At 37.3% G+C, this 25,641-nt stretch overlaps 1 protein-coding gene across 6 annotated transcripts in view; it reads right to left on the bottom strand.

The window, feature by feature from the left end:
* The window catches only part of TTC7B (tetratricopeptide repeat domain 7B), a 340,869-nt gene that overhangs the window by 290,484 nt on the left and 24,744 nt on the right, over window positions 1-25,641 (bottom strand). For 5 of the 6 annotated variants that reach the window (XM_074235507.1, XM_074235506.1, XM_074235509.1 and 2 more), the window contains exons 2-3: window positions 17,958-18,112; window positions 10,560-10,728 (exon numbers count right to left, since the gene is read on the bottom strand). In XM_074235507.1, coding sequence (XP_074091608.1) covers window positions 10,560-10,728; window positions 17,958-18,112 — 324 coding nt within the window. Of the gene's footprint in view, window positions 1-10,559; window positions 10,729-17,957; window positions 18,113-25,641 lie in introns of those variants that run through there. The other variant, XM_074235511.1, reaches the window with a different exon arrangement.

Below are 25,641 nucleotides of genomic sequence, written 5' to 3'. Positions count from 1 at the left end.
TCAAAATTAAGGAAAACACTCAATATAATTGAACATATCAATAGAAAAAACTAACAGAAATAATATAATTATCTCAATAGATGCTGAAAACGCCTTTGATAAAATGCAAGATTGATTCCTGTTAAAAACACTAAGAAGTATGGTAATAAATGGAGTTTTCCTTAAAAATAATAAGTAGTATCTATATAAAACTATCGATAAATTATATGTAATGGGGATAAACTAGGAACATTTCCAATAAGATCAGAGGTGAAACAAGATGTCCACTGTCATCATTAGTATTAGGAAATATTAGCCTTAGCAATAAGAGAAGAAAAAAAATTGAAGGAATCAGAATTGGCCACGAGGAAGCAAAGCTTTCATTCTGTGCAGATGAAAAGATGGTATGCTTAGAGAATCTAAAAAATTACTTTAAACAATTAACAAATTCAGCAAAGTAGCAGGATATAAAAAAAACCTCATATAAATGATCAGTATTTCTAAATATGAACAACAAAGCCCAAGAACAAGAAATAGAAAGAGAAATTCCATTTAAAGTAACTGCAGACAACATTAAAAACTTGGGAATCTACCTGCCAAGGCAAACCCAGAAACTGTATGATCACAATTACAAAGCACCTCTCACCTAAATAAAATTAAGATTTAAACAACTGAAAAATATGTCAAATGCTCATGGGTTAGGTCAAGCTAAGATAATAAAAATGATAATTCTATCCACATTAAATTATTTATTCAGTGCCATACCAAACAAACCACCAAACAATACTAAGGTAAAAAAATACTAACTAAACTACAGCTAAAAAATAGTAACAACATTAATCTGGAGCAACAAAAGGACAAAAATATCAAGTGAACTGTTGAAAAAAAAAGTAAAGGAAGATGGTCTAGCCCTACCAGATCTAAAACTATACTATAAAGTAGCAGTCATCAAAACTGCCTGGTACTGGTTAAGAAATATAGTACTAGACCAGTGAATTACAATAGGTAAAAAAGAAACAGTAGGAAATGACTTCAGTAATCTATTGTTTGACAAAACCAAAGACATCAGCTTCTGGGATAAGAACTCATTATTTCATAAAAATAGTTGGGAAAACTGGAAAACAGTATGGTAAAAACTAGGCATAGACCCACATCTCATACCGAAATACTCTATATCAAAAAAAGGTCAAAATGGGTACAGAACTTAGAGGGGGCAGAGCCAAGATGGTGACAAGATTCTGGTTGCGGTCTTAGGCGCTCTCTCATAAAACTCATAAGCCAAGGACTCTAACTAAATTTTCGAGAGACAGAACCCACAGAGGGAACCAGGGAGGCAGTTCTCCTACTCAAGGTAACCTGGAAAAGAGCAAAAAGGCTCTGCTCCCCGGGGTCGGAGGGGGGGCCCACCAGAGCGAAAGAACTTCAGTCTCCCAGAGGCAGCCCCTCGGTGCTGGGAGCCACAGCTAGGTAGTTTGCTGAGCTAGGCCCCAGGGAGCACCAGGCACAAATCGGGGGAACAGGGCTTTGGCAGGGGGGGGGGGAACCTCTGCCAGAGCGAGCACATGAAGCCCAGCCCTCAGGGCACACAGCAAGCAGCACGGTTGTGGCAGCCCAGATCCAGGAACAGAAGAAGCAAGGGGCGCCAGTAAGCAGGAGACCCCAGGGCATGAGCCCATTGGGGAGTGGAGTGGAGTAAAGAGAGACTGCCAAGCTCAGTCCTCTGCCCCTGGAACAGGACTCTAGGGATCTGACCACATTCAGATCCTGATCCCAGTCTAGGCCCCCCCCCATAGAACAGCAGGGCCCCCCCCCAACCTCAGCCCCATGGCAGAGGGGGGCACTTATGGTCATTCACAGACCAGGAGGGAGGACAAAACCTCACACACTGAGACCCTTGTGGGAATGTCCCAAAAGCTCAGGAAGCACCCCAAAACCAGGCTCAGGCTTGGAAAATGAGCAAGCAGAGAAACAAGAGGAACACCATTGAGAAATATTTTGCATATGAGCCCAAGAAGGATCAAAATACTCAAGTCTGAAGATGAGGAAGCACAAGCTCCTGCATCTAAAGACTCCAAGAAAAACAGAAATTGGGCTCAGGTTATGACAGAGCTCAAAAAAGACTTTGAAAATCAAATGAGGGAGTTAGAAGAAAAACTAGGAAAGGAAATGAGAGAGATGCAGGAAAAACATGAAAATGAAGTCAGCAGCTTAGTCAAGGAAATCCAAAAAAACTGCTGAAGAAAATAGCATGCTAAAAACCAGCTTAGGTCAAATGGATAAAACAGTTCAAAAAGTTATTAAGGAGAAGAATGCTTTAAAAAAGCAGAATTGGCCAGATGGATAAAGAGATAAGAAAACTCTCTGAGGAGAACAAATCCTTCAGAAAAGAATAGAACTCAGGGACATTGATGAATTTATGAGAAAACCAGGACTCAATACTTCAAAATCAAAAAAAAAAATAAAAAATTAGAAGAAAATGTGAAACATCTATTGAAAAAAACAACTGATATGGAAAACAATGAAAGATAATTTAAAAATTATTGGAATACCTAAAAGTCATGATCAGGAAAAGAGCCTTGACATCATTTTCAAAAAATTACTACAGGAAAATTGCCCTGATATTCTAGAAGCAGAGGGCAAAATAGAAATGGAGAGAATCCACCAATCCCCCCAAGAAAGAGATCCCAAAAAACCAACCCCTAGGAATATTATAGCCAAGTTTCAGAACTCCCAAGTCAAAGAGAAAATATTACAAGCAGCCAGAAGGACACAGTTCAAATATCGTGGAGCGGCAGTCAGGATCACACAGGACTTAGCAGCAGCTACATTGGAAGCTCGGAGGGCTTGGAATATAATATACCGGAAGGCAAAAGAGCTTAGAATGCAACAGAGAATCAACTACCCAGCAAGGCTGAATGTCCTCTTCCAGGGAAAAAGATGGACTTTCAATGAACCAGGGGAATTTCAAATGTTCCTATTGGAATGGCCAGAGCTGAACAGAAGGTTTGATCTTCAAATACAGGACTCAGGTGAAGCATGGAGATTGGAGGAGAGGGGGGAAATATGAGGGACTTAATGATGATGAACTGCATGTATTCCTGCATAGAAAAATGACACTGATAATACTCATATGAACCTTCTCAGTTAACAGAGCAGGTAGAGGGAGATTTTATAATTGAAGCACAGGAGAAAGCTGAATTCGAAGATAAAATATGGTGTAAAAATGGAGTCAATAGAAAAAAAGGGAAATGGAAGGGGAGAAAGAAAAAGGAGAGGGGGAATAGGCCAGGATATTTCATGTAATAAGATTTTTATTACAATGAGCTATTGCAATGATATGGAAGGGGAGAAGGCAAGGGGGAATGAGGGAATCTTTGCTCTCATCAGAGGTGGTTAGGAGAGGAAACAGCAAATATACTCAATGGGGTATAGACATCTGGAGTAAGAAGGAGGGGGGAGCAGGGGGAAGGGGTGGGGATGTGAATAAAGGAGGAGAGGATGGACCATCAGGGGAGAGTGGTCAGATATAACACATTTTCTTTTTTACTTCTTACAAGAGGCTGGGATTGGATGGCCTGTCCGGGACCATAGGGCCAGGTGGATGCTAGGCCTAAGGGGTGGTAGGGGGGCTCGGGGCCTCTTGGCCCCAGGACCAGGGATCTGTCTGCATATGAAAGGAGGGAGTTGTGATCAGCATTGGCAATGGTGGAAAAACATGGAAGCAACTTTTGTAATGGAATTATCATAAAGAATGTTATCCACCTGAGACAGAGTTGTTGGTGTTGGAACAAAGACTCAAGCACATTTGTTATTGTTATTATTATTTGAGGGCGGTGCAGGGCAAATGGGGCTGGGTGGCCTGCCTGGGGCCGCATAGCAGGGTAATCAGTGGGTGTCTGAGGACGGATTTGGACCATGGTGCTCCTGGCTCAAGGGCCAATGCTTGGTCCACCACCCAGCCACCCCTACTATTGTTACTATCTTATTTTATTTTATTTGGGGTCTTTTTTTCCCTTTTTTTTTTTTGGTTTTTGCAGGGCAGTGGGGTTCGGGTGGCTTGCATGTCACACAGCTGGGTGATTGTTGGTTGTACGGGGCCAGATGTGGCCTCGGGTGCTCATGGCTCCAGGGCTGGTGCTCCACCCATTGCACCACCTAGACATACCTACAATTATTACTATTTTTTTTATTTTAATTTTTTCTCTCCCCCTCTACTTTATCACTCAAGCGAGTCTATATTTATGGGGGGAGGGGGTATTTCATTTACTCTTAAACAAGAATATTTTATTAATGTATAAAAAAACACTATTTGTACAAAATGAGAATAATATTAAATTTAAAAAATGGGTGCAGGACTTAGACATAAAGTTCTTAACATAAAGTTCACCATAGATTAGTTAACAGACCAAGAAATATTCTACCTGTCAGAGCTATGGAAAGGGGAGAAATTTATGACCAAGCAAGAAATAGAGTACATTATAAATTGCAAAATGGATGATTTCAACTATGTTAAATTAAAAAGACTTTGCATTAATAAAATCAATGCTGCCAAGATTAGAAAGAAAACAGAAAGCTAGGGAAACAACATTCATAACTAGGGATTCTGATAAATGTCTCAATTCTAAAATATATAAAGAATTAAATCAAATTTATAAGAATCAAGTCATTCCCCAATTGAGAAATGGTCAAAGGATATGAACAATTTTCAAATAAAGAAATTAAAGCCATATATAACCATATGGAAAATTGCTCCAAATCATTATTGATTAGAGAAATGCAAATTAAAACAACCATGAGGTATCTACCTCATACCTATCAGATTGGCTAAAATGTCAAAAAGGAGAAATGATCAACATTGGAGAGGTTGTGGGAGGATTAGAACATTAATGCATTGCTGGTAGAGTTGTAAATTGATATAACCATTTTGGAGAGCAATTTGGAACTATGCCCAAAGAGCAATTAAAAAAATGGAAAAAGAAGGGCAGCTAGGTAGCAAAGTGAATAGAGTACCGGCCTTGGAGCCAGGAGTACCTGAGTTCAAATCCAGACTCAGACACTTAATAATTACCTAGCTGTGTGATCTTTGGCAAGTCACTTTAACCCCATTATCTTAAATTTTTTAAAAAATGGGAAAAGTCCCACTTGTTTCAAAATATTCATAGCAGCTCTTTTTAAGGGGGCAAAGAACTGGAAATTGAGGGGATGCCCATCAATTGGGGAATGGCTAAACAAGTTATGGTATATGAATGTTTATGGAATACTATTGTTCTATAAGAAACCATGAATGCTTAGACTCTAGAGAAGCATAGAATGAATTACAAGAACTGATGCTGAATGAAGGGAGCAGAACCAAGAGAATGTTCTAAAATGTTAACAACACTGTGAGTTAATCAACCTTGATGGATGCAGCTTCTCTTAGCAGTTCAGAGAGCTAGAACAACCCTTTTAGACCGACTATAACCAATGCTATCCCCATCCAGAGGAAGAAAAATAAAACAAAAAACCTTCGGAATCTAATGAACACTACATTCACTTGTTTAAAATTTTCTCTTATCTATTTCTTTCCTATTCTATGGTTTTCTTTCTTTTCCCTTAATCCTAATTCCTTATACCAAAAATGTTTAACAGAAATATGCATGTACAATATTCACCTAACTGTTCACCTCTAAGGGGAGGGGGTTGGGAAGGGAGGGGGTAAGGAAATAATGTATGCATATGGATGAATGTTGAAAACTTTTATAACATGTATCTGGAAAAATAAAGTATCAATAAAAAAAGAAAAAAATGACAAGTCAAAAAAATTAGATCCTTGATGATTATAAAGAAGGAGATGGGGGTGGCTAGGTGGTGAAGTGGATAGGGCACCAGCCCTGGAGTCAGGTGTACCTGAGTTCAAATCCGGCCTCAGACACTTAATAATTACCTAGCCATGTGGCCTTGGGCAAGCCACTTAACCCCACTGCCTTACCAAAAAAAAAAGAGAGAGAGAGAGAGAGAGAGAGAGAGATGAATAATTATCCAATAAAGGAAACTGAAAATGGATGGGAGGAGAGGTAGAGCTAAAACACAATCCCTTAAGCTACACAAATTATGAATTGGAATTACTCAGGACTGTTACCCCATTGAGATTACCCATTACCATTACAACAAATATTCTGGTTCAACTGATGCTGCCTAATAAAATTATTCTTCCTCTAAAACACCCAGAAGAAGGGTACAAGATTTCCTGTTGAAGGGATGTTGAATAAAACTGTAATACACCTCAAAGTCCATGATTCTGGGGCCCAAAGTATAGCTACCATGGTTGAATAGACTCAAATATTTTGCATATGCTCAAATACTTCCTCCACTATCTTCATTTAAATGGTTCATGTTGAGTGTTCAGTATTGAGTGTGGCAAACAGTTCTATGTCCAAACTGTTCATGAACCAGATAAACTTTTAGGATCAATTCTAGAGAGAAGCAACTGAAATTTCAAGCAAGCTATACCCTTTGACTAAACACTTATTGGGCATATGTACTGTGCCCTGAATTATCAGGCAACTACAGGCAGTCTAAAGGGTAGGACAGGGATCATATTTTACCTAAACTGCCCATGTCCCCTAGGGTCTAATACATTCTGCAGACAAGAGACAAATTGAAGGAGCAGCCTTAAAACTAAAGTGAGAAACTCAGCACATTCAAAAATACTATACTTGGAGCCTTCAGAGAAACTGTTCCCAGAGGCAAAATTAAAGACTAGAACTTTCATTCTATTGTAAACATCTCTCCAGGGTCCCTCAAATCTATGCTTCTCAAGTGCAATTCCTGACATTGAGCTTTTTTATGAAATCCATGTCAGAAAGTATATGAAGCTCATTCTTATTTACATAGATGAGCCCAACCTGATCCCACAGAATTAATTTAGATAGACGAAAGACTATAATGGTTCTAACAAACCAGCTTCAGTTTCCTCATCTATAAAACAGGTGGATGATAACATTTGTAAGAGTTGCAGTGGAAAAGCATCTGAGAGGAGTCAAGAGGACCTAACTTCAAATCCAGCCTCAGACATTTAATACTTCTAGCTGTGTGACCTTGGGCAAATCACTTAACCCCATTGCCTTACAAAAATTATAAAAAAACAAAAAACAGAAAAGTACATCCCTCAACAGTCCTCTTCTTTCTTCAACTACTTAGTTCAGGCCCTAATTGACTCCCAGCTGGAATAATGCAATAATTTCCTCATTGTTCTCCAGACCTTAATTAAGTTCTTCCTCTCTGGCAAACTGACCTTCATACAGCTACAGAAATGACTGCCCTAAAGCAGGGATAGGGAACCTCAGGTCATTTTGGTTTGGGGAACTCGATATTCAATAAATCTAGGAGTTTTTTGGGGGGTCAATTAATTAAATGTTTGATCAAATATAGCCAAAGAATGATATCATAAATATCCAAATGGCCCTCGGCAAAAAAATAAAAGGTTCCCCACACCTGTCCTAAAGTAAGGGTCTGAGTATACCACTGAAATAAATTCCAGAGACTCACTATTGCCTCTAGGATCAAATACAAACTCCTGGGCTTTATTTTTAAAGTCCTTACAACCAGATTCCAATCAACTTTAATGTACATTAGTCCCTGCAATACACAATAATCCAATCAGACCGACTGTTCCTGACACAATGGCCTAGAATCAGCTCTCTCCTAATTTCTATTTCTTAGAATCTCTACTTCCCTAAAAGCTCAAAGACCCAGTTTCTACATGATCATACCCAGCTGCCAGAAGCCTTCCCCTAAAACCTTTACCTTAATATTTATTTATTTTGCAAATAATATATGGACATGTTATTTCACATTACAGAATGCAAGAGGATAAGGACTGATCCATTTGTATCCCTCTTATAGTGCCTGCCACAAGGAAGGCCCTTAGAAATAGGTTTTTGATTGATTAAAGCATGATGTGATGGGGCAGCTAGGTGGCACAGTGACTAGAGAACACTTGCCCTGGAGTCAGGAGTACCTGAGTTCAAATCAGCCTCAGACACTTAATAATTACCTAGCTGTGTGGCCTTGAGCAAGCCACTTAACCCCATTGCCTTGCAAAAAAAAAAAAAAAAAACTGACCTAGCTGTGTGGCCTTGGGCAAGCCATTTAACCCCATTGCCTTGCAAAAACCTAAAAAAAAAAAAAAAAAAAACTATAGCCAAATTGAATATCTGAACATATTACAAGCATGGCATCAACAGAATGAACATAATGAACATTATGTAAGAAGTGTTGAGATGTAGAAGAAAAACCATTGGACCAAAAATTGGGAAAACCTGGAAACAAATACTTATTTCTTACTTACTCTGTGTGACCTAGAACAAGTCACTTCACCATTCTAGTTCCCAATTTCTTTTTTTTTTTTAGGTTTTTGCAAGGCAATGGGGTTAAATGGCTTGCCCAAGGCCACACAGCTAGGTAATTATTAAGTGTCTGAGACCGGATTTGAACCCAGGTACTCCTGACTCCAAGGCCCATGCTCTATCCACTGCATCACCTAGCCACCCCTCCCAATTTCTTCAATCACTAAAAATGAAAGAATTGCTTTGGATGAAATTTTGAAGGTCCTGTAAGCTCATAAAACCTCAAGCTTGTCTAACACACAATAGACTTTCAAGATCAATGAATACAGTTATTATCATTTTAAAATTAGGAAATCAATTTTAGGTGACTTAAACAGCAGCATAAAAGATTGGGAAGTGCCATTCCATGTTCTCAGGAGGTTATACATGAAAAATGGGGTCTTTAGCCTGTAAATGACTTATGTAATTTACATTACATACAGGGTTGTCATGTGAAAGCAGCGTTCAACTTATCCTATTTTGTCACAGAGGGTAGAACTCAAAGCAATAGGTAGAAATCTAAGAAAGGCAAATTGGGATTCAATTTAAGGATAAAAATCCTAACAATTATAATTCTGCAGAGGAATAAGTTGTCTTGGAAAGCTCATCCTCCTTCATGGTCTTCAAACCAAAAGGAGTTAATTATTTGTTGGTGATATTGTAGAGAGGACTTTTGAGGAGGTCCAAGCTATACCACATGGTTTCTAAAGCCCCTCCCAGCCCTGAGGTTCTCTTCTCCTCTGGGTTGGTCAAGGTCACCTAACTAGTAATTGGGAGTTAGACCTAAATCCAACAACTCTAAGTCCACTTATTCCACTATACCACACAGCCTCTCTAATCTCAAACCAACTCATAAGTCATTTCTCCCCCCACTCCATAGCAGGTATTAAGAGGAAGGGGCACCAAAGCTTATTTTTTACCCCCCCCACCTCTGGTTGCTAAGCCAAGCTCTCACAGCTCTGTCTTTTCTAAGTGGTTTTCTGGACCCACAAAAAAAGTGAATGGACCCCTCCTCTCAGTCATCCTTCGATGACCTAAGGCACCTTACTCCTCCTCCCCCTGGAATATCTTCCATCCTTCTCTTCAGCTGTGAAAATTCTACCTACTCTATATAATCCAACTCAAGTTCCCACTCATCCATATAGCTTTCTTTAGGCCCTCAGCTCAAAAGTATTCTTTCTTTGGATTCTTATAGCACTTAATATTTTGCTTTACTTAATAATTTGCTGCTCCACATGATTCAACATTTGAGAACTGACAAATATTTATTAAATGCCTAAACATAGTGCAAGATCCTGAGCCAACTCTTCATGTCCTATCTCCCTTCTATACTGTAAGATTCTTAGGGGCTCAGTATATGCCTTATATATCTTTATATTCCCCTTCAGGTCTTAGAAAAGAACTCTAAACATATTAGAAACAATAAATATTTGATAATTATTGAAAAAAGCTTCTACCAAACAGTTAATCAAGATCAACTAAACAATGTATACAATTTTTTAAAAATGAAAATGTAGTTGCTTATACAGTATCCCAAAACAGACTTAATTTTAGCTCAAATAATTTACCCTGAAGCAAGTTGGATTAATTCATATGGTCATAGAAGTTAGCTAGAGAAACCTCTATAGATAATCTATCAGTCTAGATTCCATAGCAACCCCTTTATTTTCCAGTCAAAGTAACTGAGGCCCAGACTCAAAGTCACAAGACTACTAGTGAAGTCAATATTCAAACATGCAAACCTGGATTATAGGACTATAAATTTAATGTATTATCTGTGATGCCATGTGGCACAGTACAGTGAGAAAAAAAACTAGCTCAAAGATCAAAAGACTTGAGTTCAAATCCTACTTCTGATGCCGACTACCTACGAGACTATAAACAAGTCACTTAGCCTCCCTAAGCCTCAGTGTCCTCACCTATGAGATGATGGAAATTAAAAAAAAAGTCTATGAGATTCTTTCCAGACCCTGACCTTTGACTCTATGACATGTTCATTTTAGAAGAATGAATTGAAATGAACCACTAACCAATGGAAAATTTCCCCATGGCACTGTAAGCAGTAGGAAGAAACCTTGCATTGGGCTAGTATGAATCACCAGAGAAGAGCAAAAGTGCCAAAGAAAAGGTGTGAAATGCTTTCCCAGTATTCCAAATATCACTCCTGAAAAAGAACTTTAAAAAAAAAGAAAAAAATCAAAGGGTCTCTCTCACCTTTGGTAGAAAATGCTTCGGCAATCATTCGCAACCTATAAGGTGGAACTCCTGTCAGCGTCAAGTCCTCCAGACCCACCCTATCATAAATGTTGAGTGCTTCTTTGTAATCCCCTTCCACGTAGTTCAACTTGGCCATGATCAAATTGGATTCTTGTAAGAATTCTGACTAGAAGGAAAACAAAAGAAAATCCATTTTCCTCCAAGATTATAGATACGGCTTCCTTCTGCCCCAAACGTCTGAGGCAGCAGCAGCTGATATGTATCAAAGTTCACCCATGGGCACCAGGAGCAGTCTGGATTGGGGGCAGAATGAATTCTTCATTAATGAAAAGAATACAGGATTTACTCACATAGTATCCATCTAGCCATCAACTGACCCATTTAGGATCCCTTACTCCTGATGATGCTCACCAAGAAATGGCAGCTACAAGTGAAATAGGATTAAAAACAGAAGCAACTTAAGGTGACATCTCCCAAAACTACTCTCCTCATTTTACAGATGAAGATGGTCACCAGGGTGGGAAGAAGAGTCAAGGTTCAAATCTAAATCCTCTGCCCCTTATGCCAGCACTCTTCAACTGAAGGCTTTTGTAACTCAGAGAGAGATGAGATGAAATGGGAGTCAATTTTTATACTTAGTAGGTCATTTTTAGCAAGCTCTTTCAGTCTTTTCAGCCCAGGTTCTCAAAACTTAGGACCTGGGTTGAAACTCAGAATGGTCAAATTGCCTGCCTTTGACCCTTCCTAACCAGGTCATCTCCATCCTCTTCATCACTAAGGGCTTCAATTTCTTCATCTATAAAATGGAAATAATAATACCTGTAAATAACTACCTGAAAGAACTGAGAATAAATTATGTATGAAAATATTTTATAAACGTTAAAGTGTTATGTGTACCAGTTACTGTAATTTAATACAGGCCTCTCAACACCCCAAAAATATATGCTTCTTCCCCCATCCTCTAGTTCATAATCCCTCCCCCTTCCTTCTCTCTTATTCTAAGGAAGAAAAGGAAGCAATAAATTCCATACCTATATCTAGCCCTTCTTGGAACTAAGGCTAAATTTTCTTTATTCATCTTACATAAATCCATATAGACAACAAAAACAATTTTATTAACAATTTTATTAACATCTAGAATTTGGCAAACAGCCACTGCTACTGAGATAAGATAAGGAAGTTGCTGATAAAATAGTTTCAAGTATTTTCTAAAGAGAAATTACCTTATTTTGCAGTTTCCTCAGGTCTAAGAGGGATATTCACAAGGGGGTAAACAAACAAAAGGCAACTAAAGGGAAGCAAAACAAAGTGGGAAAAGCAAAGGATTTGGAGTAAGAAAGAGAGGAGTTCAAATTCCGGCCCTGATACCTCCTATTTGTGAGACCTTCAGTAAATGAAGTATCTCCCTGGGTAAAGTTTTCTCATCTATAAAATGAGGAATAGCAATACTGTAAGAGAGAACAATTTTGAAGGGCTAAATAAGTCTTGTGATCAATCAAAACATTGATCAATCATGATTCCAGATGATAGATAATGAAGAATGCTACCAATGAAGAATGAAACATACATTTTTGGATATGGAAAACTGGGAATTTGTTTTGCTTGATTATGCATGGTTGTTTTTTCACTGGAGGATTAGGAAGATTAGAGGTGGGAAAATCCTCTGAAGAATCCTCTGAAGAAAATCCAACTGAAGAAAATCAATTTTAAAAAATGAAGATGTTGGAGCGGCTAGGTGGCACAGTGGATAAAGCACAAGACCTGGAGTCAGGAGTATCTGGGTTCAAATCCGGTCTCAGACACTTAATAATTACCTAGCTGTGTGGCCTTGGGCAAGCCACTTAACCCCATTGCCTTGCAAAAACCTAAGAAAAAAAATGAAGATGTTGGACTAGATGACTTCTAAGGTCCTTTCTAAATCTAAATATAATTAATTCTAAAAAAGCATTAAATAGAGGAAAGAGGTAATAATAGTTAAAAACAGTAGCCTCAGGCTAGTACAAGGGATGTTTTCTACATCAGACATTTGGATTATATTTGGAAATGACAGGCAAATTTCTTATTCTCATTATTGTTAAATACAGTCACATCCATGATATCAACAGATGCTCTAAGACTAACTCTATGAAGTAGATAGAATTATTGTTATCATCTCATTTTACAGATAAGGGAACTGAATCTCAGAACTTAAAGAACTTGACCAGTGCTGGGTAGCTAGAAAGAACTGTAACTAGGACTTGGACACTTGAAGACAATCTCTTACCAAAATTTTACTTTTCCTTCAGCATCTAGCACAATACTCTGCATAGAGTAGGCTTTTAATAAACATTTATCAAATTACTGAACTGAATTTCAACAAACATTTATTAAGCACAGTGTTTCATAGCATGCCAAGTGCTAGAGATGCAAAGTCTAAAAAAATGAAATGGTTCCTACCTTCAAAGAATCTATAATCTATAGAAAAGATAACTGGCTTCCTCCTAACTCCTCCAATCTTCTACTTTACTCCTTACCACATACTCTGAGTGACACAAGTCTCCTGTCTGTTCCACCACCAAGACACTCCATCTTGAAGCTGCAGGCATTTTTCTCTGGTTTTCTCCCCTCTTTAACGCCACTTACTGCCATTTTGGTTTTCTTTAATTCCCAGCTAAAATCCCATCTCTGACATGGAGTCTTTACTAATCCCTCTTAATTCTTATGCTTTCCTTCTGCTCATTTTTTTCCCTTTTTTGTCTCCCCCTAAATTGCAAGCTTCACCTTTTTTTGTATGCCTTGCACTAGACAGTCTGGCACACAGCAGGTGCTTAATAAATATTGACTGAAACAATGATTATTACATATACTCAAATAGAGATCTTTTGAGAAGGGAAGGGGCATTAACAGGGGGTAAAGCATAGAAGGTTTCTTAGAGATAAACAATTAAACTAAGTCTTGAAAAGAACATAAAGGATTCTGAGTAGAGACTTGTTCAGTCATTTCAGTCCTATATGACTCCTCATGATCTCATTAGGGGTTTTCTTGGCAGAGATTCTGGAATGATTTGCAATTTCCTTCTCTAGCTTATTTTATGGATGAGGAAACTGAGGCAAAAGGGGCTGTGTGACTTGCCCTGAGACACACAGCTAGTATGTGTCTGAGACTTAATTTGAACTCACATCTTTCCAACTCCAAGTAGGTGTCTATCCACTAGACCATCAAGTTGCCAGAGAAGTATGGAGAAAGTTGTGCAATGCACAGAAATAAGTGATGTGATGTAGAATTCAGGGAACAGTTTGGAGTTGGGCTTGCCTAAAGCAGAGAGCGTTAAAACCAATAAAGTCTTTTGGGTTCAAGTATGTTTGTTTGGCTCTAGTATTATGACATTTATGCAAAGTCAGAGTGCAGCTCATGAAAATGAGTAAGCTCTTATTCACATCCAGAACTTAACAAAAACAGAGGAGACTTAATAGAAATGAAGCTGATAAAAAAAAATAGAATGGATGTTAAATATAACAACCTCTAAGAGGTTCTCTAGTCTAACCTCCTAATTTTACAGATAAGGTAAATGATTCGCAGAAAAGACCTTACCACCCAATGTCATCCTGCTTATGAGTAGCAAAGTCAAGAGTAAAGTGGCAACTGGTCTGGAGCCTGGGGCACAGGAGACTAGTTTCAGGACAGCCTGAAAGGAGGGCTCCTGGTCCCAATTAACTGCTCTTTCCCCACTGCACTAAGCTACCAACAGATTAAAAGATAATAAATCTATTGTATCTCTCCTAGTTCTTTTTCTTTCCTTTTTTTCACATTCTCAGTGTTTGTGAAGGAGAAGCACTATGCCACATAGGGTCAAGGACTGGAGTCAAGGAAAACCTCAAATTCTCTCTCCAACATGTACCTGGGCATGTCTTAAACATGTGACCCTGGGCAAGCCGCTTAATCTCTTAGATGAGCCAAGCCTTGTCAGGTTCCTCATCAGCAAAAAGAAATTAGACTAGACAACATTTAAGGTCTCTTCCATCTCTAAAGCTACAATCCCATCAGAAACCTACCCAGTTTAAGGATGATTTTTTTTTTTGCTAATTATATCTAAAAGTCTTCCCTTCCTTTACCATTTCTAGTATTCCTCCAACATTTCAAAGAAAGGAAAAACAAGGCATCTGTGAATCTTAAGCAAATTTACTGAAAACTGAACCATTAGTGTGTGACCATTGTCCCAAAAACTTTTAGTCTCCAACTCTCACCTATATTCTTTGACAGACTACAAAATGAGTATCTGGAGGCCATGAAGAATATTAAAAACATATTCTGGGTTTCAAAATAGGTCCTTCTGACTCCAAATTTCTCTAGTGTTAACACTGCCTCTTACAGAGTTCAAAAAGCAAAAAAAAAAAAAGAACCATAAATTAAGTGGAAAAAATAATAGATGATTGACTGATTGATGTTTGTCCTTCAAAGAAAACCATAATATCAGGGAGATGATGCCATAAAAAGTAAGTGAATTGAATTTGAGCATCATTTTCTCCTCTGGAGTCCTCTGGGTCAACTGGCCAGATATGAATAAGGCAATTGGAAATGGTCCTGGATGTGAGGCAATCAGGGTTAAGTAATATGCCCAGGGTCACATAGCTAGTAAGTATCAAGTGTCTGAGGTCACATTTGAACTCAAGTCCTCTAACTCCAATAATTATGTTGAAAGAAAAACATAAATCTCTGATATGGGGAAGACTGAGAATGTGGTTGAAGATATATGGGAAAGTATGATTAGATTTCACTACCTCTGTGCTTGGAATAAAAGAGAGAAACAGTACTGGTAGAGGGAAAAAAAGGTCAAAAAAGGATAAAGGATAAAGGATAAGGACCAGAATTAAAATTTTAAGTTAAATTGGCAAGATTTTTTCCAATTTTTCAAGAATGTCCATCAATCAAGGAATGACTGAGCATATTAGAGCATATGAATATAACAAAATATTACTGAAGCATGAGAAACAAGGAATCATAAGGAATATAAGGAAACCTGAGAAACAGAAGATGTATGAACTGATGCAAAGTGAAGAAGAACCAAGAAATCAATATTATCCACAATGATTTTTTGTTGTTTGGACCTAGGATTTCACTGGTTAAAGGAATGCCCAGTGGAACTAATCTGATTTATAACTTATGGTCCTGGAGGGTTGAAAATAATTATAATAATTTAAATTAAACTCTGACTGAAGGCAATGATAACATGTTCAAAAGGATAGCTAATAAAACACAACTCCTCCACAGTGGTAGGAGAATAGGTAGAAGAATTGGGTGCCTAATAGCCATCAGAAGTAGTCCCTATGTTAGTTGTTTTGCTCAACTGTTTTTCTTTGTGACAATGTAGAGGAGAGAAGGGAATTATGAGAAAATATTTGTTGTGTAAAAAATAAAAGGCATCAATAAAATTTTTTAAAAATTTTTTTAAAGTACCTATCATATACAAGGCATGACACTCAGATCTGGAGCTATAAAGAACAAAAAAGAAATAATTCTTGCCCTCGGGTGTTTACTGTCTACTGGGGGAAATAAAGGAGGGATTCTTCCTAGAAGCCACTAGAAAAGGTAATATGACTTGAGGTGTTCTTCTAAGGTGAAGAATGTATTTATACTATGCCATCCACTCTGCCTCAATTGTGAGAACTACCTCATTTTTTGAAGATGTTTAATAAGCCTATAGTAATAGACTTAAATTAGGCTAAAACAGACTAAAGTAATAGACTGAAACTAAGAGAATACAATGAAATTAATTCTTCATTATAATTATGCTAGAAACAACAGAGTTCTCCAAGAATAGAAAGAAAATGAATTAGCAAATTAATGAGAAATAAAGGACCACAGCAGGAAGAATTAGGACTTCAAACAACGTTAAAGCTGGAAGCTACTTTGGAGACATCTGGTCCAAACCATCCACTTATAGATGAGGAAATTAAAGTCTACAGAGGTAGAGTTACTTGTTAGGTCTCAAAACTAAGTAAGCAGCAGGCTTGAACATGTTTCCAGCATTTAAAAAAGTCAAAAAAGAAAAGAAAGAGAAACCATTAGGGTTAAAATACAATATCAAAATTACAAGGGAAGAATGACTGTCAATAAAGATAATATGATGAAGAAAACAAAAGCCCCCAAAGAAGGGATTAGATATGATCGCAATTTAAATAGCTGTTTTAATGAGGATTTATGGAAAAAAACACAAAGACAAGATGGGGGTGGCAGAGTAAAATCTACCATGAGAATAAAAATGAGAGGTGACATTTCTATGACTGTTAAGATTCTGCAATGAGACTCAATGACTCTGTGAGGCAGGTACTAAAAATATTATCTTCATTTTGAAGACAAACTCATAAAGGTTAAATGCTTTACCCACAATTTTACTGCTAGTAAGTATAAAGAGGCAGGATTCAAACTCAGGTCTTTCTGACCCCATTCTGTCCATTTTACTCCACTGGAACAAAAGATAAAAATTTAACTTCAGAAGCAAAAGGGGAAAGGATCCAGAGAGGATGGAATTCATTATGTGAAAAGAAAAAAGAAAAATTGTGGGGTACTACAAGGAACAGAAATAGAGGCCAAGAAACATCGTAAGAGGGAGATAAGAAGGCTGATAGAAACAAGAACACAGGAAAAGGGAAGAAAATGGTGACATCAGACTAGAGACCTATCTGGTTCAACAGTAACACAAATCCTCCAACTATCCTCTATTTGAAATATCAGGCACAATTTTTTAAAAGTGTGAATATTCCTATGTAGCCAGATCAGTTCATTGCAACTCCCTTATGCTTTAAGATAGGAAATTATTTTATAGGAGAAATTTCTGTGATCAACTTTCCTCTTTTACTAAAAGAGCAAAGTTTTAACTTGGGAATTCTGTAATATATTTTCAGTTTTATTTCAGGAAAGAAAATCATGGCTTTGCAAGATAATACGTTTTCAAAGAATATGATGTAAAGTGACTTAAAAGAAAACCCTGCTATGACACAATATTTCTACCCCCTTGGGCAAGTCACTTTACCAACCTGGACTTCAGTTTCATTTGTAAAGTGATAGAAGTGGTCTAGGTGTCACTTAAATTTTTTTAGAGTTGAATAAATAACTTTAATCTGGTCTGAGGGACACTGCTCAGCCCGCATTACCCAAAGGATAATTGGTAAATTATGGAACTAACAAAGTGAAATAAATGGCTCCAATAAATCCAGGAAAGAGAATCTTATTTCTAGGGGTAAAGTCACATTAAATGGCTAGGCTGCAATTAAAAAAAATTTTTTAGATGTTTTCCCTCCCTCCTCTCAGTTTTCTTGAAGCACTTGAATTAGAAATCCCAAACTCTGTAGAGATCTCTGTCCCAGTGATCTGTCTCCTCCCATTTTTTTCTACCTTCCTTCAGAGTTCCCAAAATACCTTGAGATTCCCTCGATCTAATGCAGCAGTCAGGTGTTTCCGAATCTCTGTCAGTTTTGGCCTGGGACCCCGAGGACTGGTCCCCTGTTTAAATGGATTTTCTTTCAGGAACTGTTCTAGCTTGGATTCCCCAAGGAGGAGCTCAGCCATATCATCTATAAGAAAAAGAATTAAAGATTAATCAGGGTCGGAGAACTGGTTCATGATGTACATTGGAAAACTGGAAGATGGACAATAGAGATGACCAAGAGAAAAAAAATAACTTCACTCAGTACCACATTATTCTCATGTTCCATAACTAACAGAAGAAACCTCAGATGTGAATTCTTATAATGAGGAACTCTTGGAATTTTTATCTTGGATAAGGTTGAAAAGAAAGTCATTGGATAATGAATTTTGTTCTTTAGAAAACATTATTGTAGAGCCCAGTCCAGGGATCACAGGGAACAACTTGAAGGGTTAGTAAGAGAACTCTACTACACTAGAATGAGTGTGGAGTGAGGAGCACCAGCCACAGAACCTGCAGTTAGAATCAGAGGAAACCAGCCTGCACCTCCAGACCGTAAGGGGGTCAGGGGAGACTGCAGAAATCTCTCTACTCTCCCTGGAGCAGGACTCTGCTGTTTACTGACACTCAGATCCAGGTTGCAATTTGGTCTTCCATACTAAGATAGCAGGGATCCTCCTCACAGCTCACAGCTCCAGGGCAGAGGGTCATCTACATATCAAAGCACAGGCTAGAGAGGTAAGACCTTGAAAGAATAAAGGTCCCAGTGGGGTGTCCCAAAAAACCCATAAAGCTTTGGAAGTGCTGTAATTTTAGTCTTGGACTGAAGAAATAAGTAAACAACAGCAAAAGAAGAATCTGATCATAGAAAATTAAACACATACTCAGATGATGACAAAATCAAAGCTTCTATATCCAAAACTTACAAGAGCAATAGAAAATAGACTCAGACTATGGATGAGCTCAAAAAAGACTTGAAAAGCAATTAAGGGAGGTGGAGGAAAAATTGGGAAGAGAAATGAGAGTGATGCAGGAAAATCATGAAAACCAAATCAACAGCTTGGTGAAAGAAATATAAAAAAATACTGAAGAAAATAATATGCTAAAAACCAGTTTAGGCCTAATGGAAAAAGAAAAACAAAAGGCAAATGAGGAGAATGCCTTAAAAAACAGAATTGGTCAGCTGGAAAAGGAGATAAAAAAGATCTCAAAAGAAAATAACTCCTTCAAATGCAGAATGGAACTAAAGGAAACTGATGACTTCACGAGAAATCAGGAAGAAATAAAACTCTTCCAAAAAGGCCAAAAATTAGAAGAAAATGTGAAATATCTCAATGGAAAAACAACCGATCTTGAAAACAGATCCAGAAGAAATATTTCAAAAATTATTGGGTTACCTAAAAGTCATGACCAAGAAAAGAACCTAGACTTCATTTTTCAAGAAATAATATAGCAAAATTGCCCTGAGATCCTAGAAGCAGAGGGCAAAATAGAAATTGAGGAAATTCACGGATCACCTCCTGAAAGAGATCCCAAAAGAAAAACTTCCAGAAATATTATAGCCAAATTACAGAATTCCCAAGTCAAAGAGAAAATTCTAAAAGCTGCCAGAAACAAACAATTCAACTACCATGGCTACATAGTCAGGATTACACAGGATCTACATTAAGAGCTCAGAGGGATCTGAATATGATATTCTGGAAGGCAAAAGATCTTGGTTTTACAAACTAGAATAAACTACCCAGCAAAACAGAACATCCTCTTTCAGGGGAAAAGGTGGACTTTCAATGAAACAGGGGACTTTCAGACTTTCCTATTGAAACAACCAGAGTTGAACAGAAAGTTTGATCTTCAAGTACAGGACGCTGGTGAACCATAGAGGGGGTGGATGAAAAAGACTAACCATGAGGAACTTAATGATATTGAACTGTTTGTATTCCTGCATGGGAAGAAGATATTGATAACTCATATGAACTCATATGAAGAGATGTTAGAAGGAGCATATATAGACAGAGCACAGGAAGGAGCAGAATATAATGGTATAATATAGTAAAATGATGGAGTCAATGGGTGATAAAGGGAAGTACTGGGAGGAGGAGAAAGGAGAGGAAGAAGGAGCTAAGAAATTTCCCATAAGTCAAGAAAAAGCTTTTTCAATGGAATGGAATGGAATGGGGGAAGGTGAGGGGGAATGAGTGAGCCTTCATTCTCATCAAAAATGGTTCAGAGAGGAAATAACATACACACTTAATAGGGTATAGAAATCTAGCTTACCCTAGAGAAAAATGATAAGAGGGGATGGGATAAGAGGGAATGGGGGGAGGGAAGGGGAGAACAGGTGATAGAAGAGAGGGAAGTTTGTGGGAGAGGGTACTCAGATACAACACACTTTTGGACAGGGCCAGGATGAAAGGAGAGAGAATAGAATAGAATAGAATAGAATAGAATAGAATAGAATAGAATAGAATAGAATAGAATAGATGAGAATAGAATAGATGAGAATAGAATAGATGAGAATAGATGAGAATAGAATAGAATAGATGAGAATAGAATAGAATAGATGAGAATAGAATAGATGAGAATGGGGAGGAATAGAGTGGAGGGAAATACAACTAGTAATAGCAATTGTGGAAAAAATATTGAACTTCTCTGATGGACTTATGATAAAGAAGACAACTCGAGGGCAGCTAGGTGGCGCAGTGGATGAAGCACCAGCCCTGGAGTCAGGAGTACTTGGGTTCAAATCCGGTCTCAGACACTTACTAATTACCTAGCTGTGTGGCCTTGGGCAAGCCACTTAACCCCATTTGCCTTGCAAAAAACCTAAAAAAAAAAAAAAGGCAACTCCCCCCAGAAAGAGAGCCATTGGAATCTGAGCATAGACTGAAGTACATCTTTTTTTCTCTCTGTCTCACTATTCTTGAGGTTTCTCATTTTTTTGGGGGGGGGGAGATTTATGTTTACTCTTATACCAAAATCTTATACCAAAATTATTGTAATGATATAAAATAAGTAAACCAAAATCATACTTAATAAATAAAATTTAAATATAAAGAAAAAAGAAAAGATTACTATAGTAGCAGTCACAATAATTAGTTATGTTTGTATTGTACAATATACTATATAAGTATATAGATGGGGAAAGAAGAGGTAAGAAAAGGAAAAGTATGACAGGCAAAATGGCATAGATGATAGAGAGTTGGATTGAATTGAAATGCTTCCCTTATCACATACTCCCTCCTCTCAGGCCCCCCAGAAACTCTCTAACAACCATTTATAGAAAAGGCATTAATGGTGAAAAGCATTGTGGTACAGTGGATAGAGAACTAGCCTTGTAGGCAAGAAGATGTGAGTTCAAAGTTCTGACTCACGCACAGGCCTGTTATGGCATTGGCAATTCTCCAAAGCTTTAAGTTGAAGTCCATTAGTGGGGGGAATTTCCACATGGGAAGATCCATCCACACTAATGATTCTAACACATGTCCCAATCCCTTTATACTCCCCCAAAATAGCAGCTTGCATTTGTATAATGTTAGGGGTTTCTCACAACAACCCTATGAGGGAAGTCATTTTACCATCCTCATTTACAGATTAGGAAACTAAAGTTTGAGATGCTTAAGTGACTTGCCTATAGTCACAAAATTATTAAGTGCAGAACTTCAGTGTTCTCATCTGAAAAATGATTTAAAAACCAATAATGTATCTGTACCCTCAAGTTTAGAAAAAAAGCATCTAAACCGTAAGGATAAGTTACTGTTTTTATTATTATCTCAGAGGTAACTTTGGGTTCTCCAAAGCAATGCCAATTGTCCAACCTATAATGACCCTGCCAAAAAAGGAAAAGCTTCAAGAATAGGTCTAAAGTGGGACAGCAAGGGTACACATAAACCTCCCCCCACCACCAGCCCAGGCGTCAAGAGGATCTGAGTTCAAATATGGCCTCAGATGCATAATAATTACCTGGTTGTGTGACCTTGGGCAAGTCACTTAATCCCATTACCTAGCAACCCCCCCCAAAAAAAAGTCTAAAGATAGCAGGTAGTGTGTCTATCGTCTGAGAATTAATCTAAGAAATTTTTGTTACAAAAGAATTAATTAATATTGATCACAGAGAAAAAATGATAAAACCCATTTCTCTCCTCTCTGCTGAGAAGTACAGGTTTATATAAATGGAATGAAGTATATGCTAATCAATTTGTCATACAGGTTTGCTCAACTGGGTGTGTTCAACAAGGTAGAGGGACAAGATACTGGAAAATTACTATGGCACTATGGTATTATTATGGTTAAAAAAAAGGCATTAAGAAAACAATTTAGGATTTCCAGAGAAGATAGCAAAATTAAAGGTAATAGTAGGGAAATCTAACTCACCTAGAGAAACCACAGAAGATGAAAATGGCCCCAGAAAGACCAGTAACAAGTCAGAAAACCCTCTGAAATAAGATTTTTCATCCAATCCATAACTGAACAAAAAAAACAAATAAATTCAGAGAGTACAAAAGCTGATAGAAGTTGATTCAAAGAGGCCAGAGCCAGCTCAGATAAATTCAAAAACCTTTGAAGAAGGGAGGTAAAGATATGCAGTGAATTCTGAAATCAGCCAACATTGTGAATAGGAGTTCCAGGCATATCAAGTCAATGTGAGCTTCATTAACAGGTTGCTGGCTTGTCAAAAAAGAAGCAAAGGAAAATCCAACTTCCATGAGTCACCCAAAAGGAAAACGGAGTGGGGAGGGGGGGGGGGGGGCACAGCTAGGTGGTGCAGTGGATAGAGCACCAACCCTGAAGTCAGGAGGACCTGAGTTCAAATCCGGCCTCAGACACTTAATAATTACCTAGCTGTGTGGCCTTGGGCAAGTCACTTAACCCCACTACCTTGCCAAAAAAAACCTAAAAAGAATAAAAAGGAAAAGAGGGCTCCCCAATTCTCTGCACAAGTTAGAGCACTGAGAGTCAAATGCAAGAGACAGATTCATTGTCTAGACATCTGTACAAAAAGATATGCAAGAGGTTCCAGACCAAAACCATCCCCAATATACCACGGATGTCTGTCAGGGCTAGTAGTAAAAAGAACAAGAGGAAATAGACTCTTCCTAAATATAATAAATAGCTTTCTAAAAATCAAGGGAGTGGGGCAGCTAGGTGGCACAGTGGATAGAGTGGATAGAGACTCCCTGGAGTCAGGAGAACCTGAGTTCAAATTTGACCTCAGACACTTAATAATTACTTAGTTGTGTGACCTTGAGCAAGTCATTTAAACCCATTGTCTTGCAAAAAATAAATAAATAAAATAAAGGGAGAGCATTTATCTAATTCATCTATAATGTAGAACTACTAGTTTCCAATAAGATCAAGGATAAAACAAAGATATTCACAGTTATTACTTGATCTAGTTCTAGAAATACTCGTTATTGCAACAAAATAATTTTAAAAATCAAGGGAACAGGCAAAGAAGAAAAAAATTATCACTGGGGTTGACTTAGAGAACCTTAGAGATTCAACTAAAATTAAAATTCAATAATTTCAGCAAAGTAGCAATATATAAAATAAACTAATAAATATCATGTCTTTTTGTACCAACAAGACCAAGCAAAGAGAGATTTTTTAAAAAAGAATTAAGATTATGCAAAATGACTACAGAATACAAAATATTTGGAAGTCTACTTACCAAGACACACATAGGAATTAAACAAAATACCCTTTTACAGAAATAAAAACAGATAAGTGAATTAGAATAAATTGTTGATGGCTAGGCCATGCTATTATCATAAAAAACAATTTTGCTTAAATTAATTTACAGCTTCATTGCTATATAGCTCCAACTAGTAAAAGATCACTTTACAGGGCAAAATCACAAAATTCATCTGGAGGAACAAGCAGTCAGGAACTCAAAGGAAAACATAGTAGAAAAAAAGTGAGAAGAAGGCCCAGAAATACCAGATATCAAACTATACTACAAAGCAGTAATCATCAAAAGAATTTGGTACTGGCTAAAAAAAACACAAACATTAAATTGATCATTGGAAGAGATTAGATAAACAAAATGGAGAAGCAAATAAACATAGGAACATAGAGCTTTAGCAACCTAAAGATACTGAGTGGTAAAGGTAAGAATTTATTTTCTGAAACCACCTGAAAAGTTGGAAAACAACCTGGGAAAAATTAGGCTGAGAACAATTTCTTATACTATATACCACAATAGGCTCCAAATGGATACATGACCCAGATATAAAAGATCATTTCATAATTAGAGAAAAAAAGGTATCTTCTAGTGATGGAGAGGGGAAATGTTTTTGATCACAGAGGGAGCAGAGATTAACAAAGGAAATAAAATGGAAAATTTTGGATACATAAAATTCTAAAGTTTTCTGCAAAAATAAAAGCACTATAAGTTAGAAGTTAAAGTTAGAAATGAAAAAACAATTGCAGCTAATTTCTCTGAAATCTAAAAATGTATAAAGGATTGACATAAACATGTTAAGAACAAGAGCTGTTACCTAATAAATAAATGGTCAAAGGATATGATAGGTAGATCACAAGGAAGAAAACTAATGAAAGGATACTCCAATTCATTCACCTAAGAATATTGAAAATTAAAAAAAAATTCTGAAATCCTACTTGACATCCATCAAAATGACAAAATGACAAAAAAATGAAAATGAATTTGGCAGAGAGACTGTGGGGGAAGACCAGCACACTAATGCAAGGCTGACAGAGCAAGGAATTACTCTGGAAAGCAATATGGAACATACCCAAATGTTATACCCTTTGACCACTACTAACCATATACTGCCAAAGGATTTTTAAAGTCAAAGAGAAATGATCCATATGTGCAAAATTTGTTTTTGTGGGGCCATGGAGTTAAGTGACCTGCCCAAGGTCACATAGCTGGTAATTTTCACCTATCTGAGGTCACTTTTGAACTCAGGTCCTCCTGATTCCAGGGCTGGTGCTCTATCCAATGAGCCACCTAGCTGCTCCCGGGGGAAAATATTTATAGCAGCACTTTTTAATATAACAAAGAAATGGAAACAAAGAAAGTGCTCATAAATTAGAGAATGGCTAAGTAAATTATAGTATACAAGTATAATAATAGTATTATTATTATGCTCTAAGAAATGATAAAAGGGACAAATTCAGAGAAATCTGGAAAGACTTCTATGAACTGATATAAAGTCAGTAGAATATGTGTATGATGACCACTCTGTAAATAAAAATAAGTTTGCACTTTACATAGCTTTTTTGCATCTGAGCCTCATAAAAGCACTTGAAATAGAAAGTAGAGGTATAATCTCAGCTTTATAAAACAAGAAAGAAAATGAGGCTCAAAGAAGTTAAGGGATTTGCCAGTGGTCACAACTAATGTGAAATTAAGACTTCCTAACTCTAAAACTAATCACAATGCCAAACTAGGAAGGACTAATCCATTTGTGTATAATAAGCAGATGGTTAAAATCTTCACTGAACAACAGTAAAACTTTTACTAAGGGTTTTGTAAAAATTTGATGCAGACTAGTGTTCATCTATAAATAGAACTTAATATCATAAGGGCTGAGAATGAGTGAACCAAAAAAAAAGTCTATTTGAATAAAAACTGGAAAACATCAATCTTCTAGAATATTCACATTAAGGAGATAGGATCAAAAAACACAATGTAATATAGTGTGAAATAACCAC

This window comes from Macrotis lagotis, chromosome 4 (assembly GCF_037893015.1).
Source record: "Macrotis lagotis isolate mMagLag1 chromosome 4, bilby.v1.9.chrom.fasta, whole genome shotgun sequence".
NCBI classification, from domain to species: domain Eukaryota; kingdom Metazoa; phylum Chordata; class Mammalia; order Peramelemorphia; family Peramelidae; genus Macrotis; species Macrotis lagotis.
The sequence above is the reverse complement of the archived record's forward strand: the minus strand, read 5'-3'. Positions and strand labels throughout refer to the sequence as shown.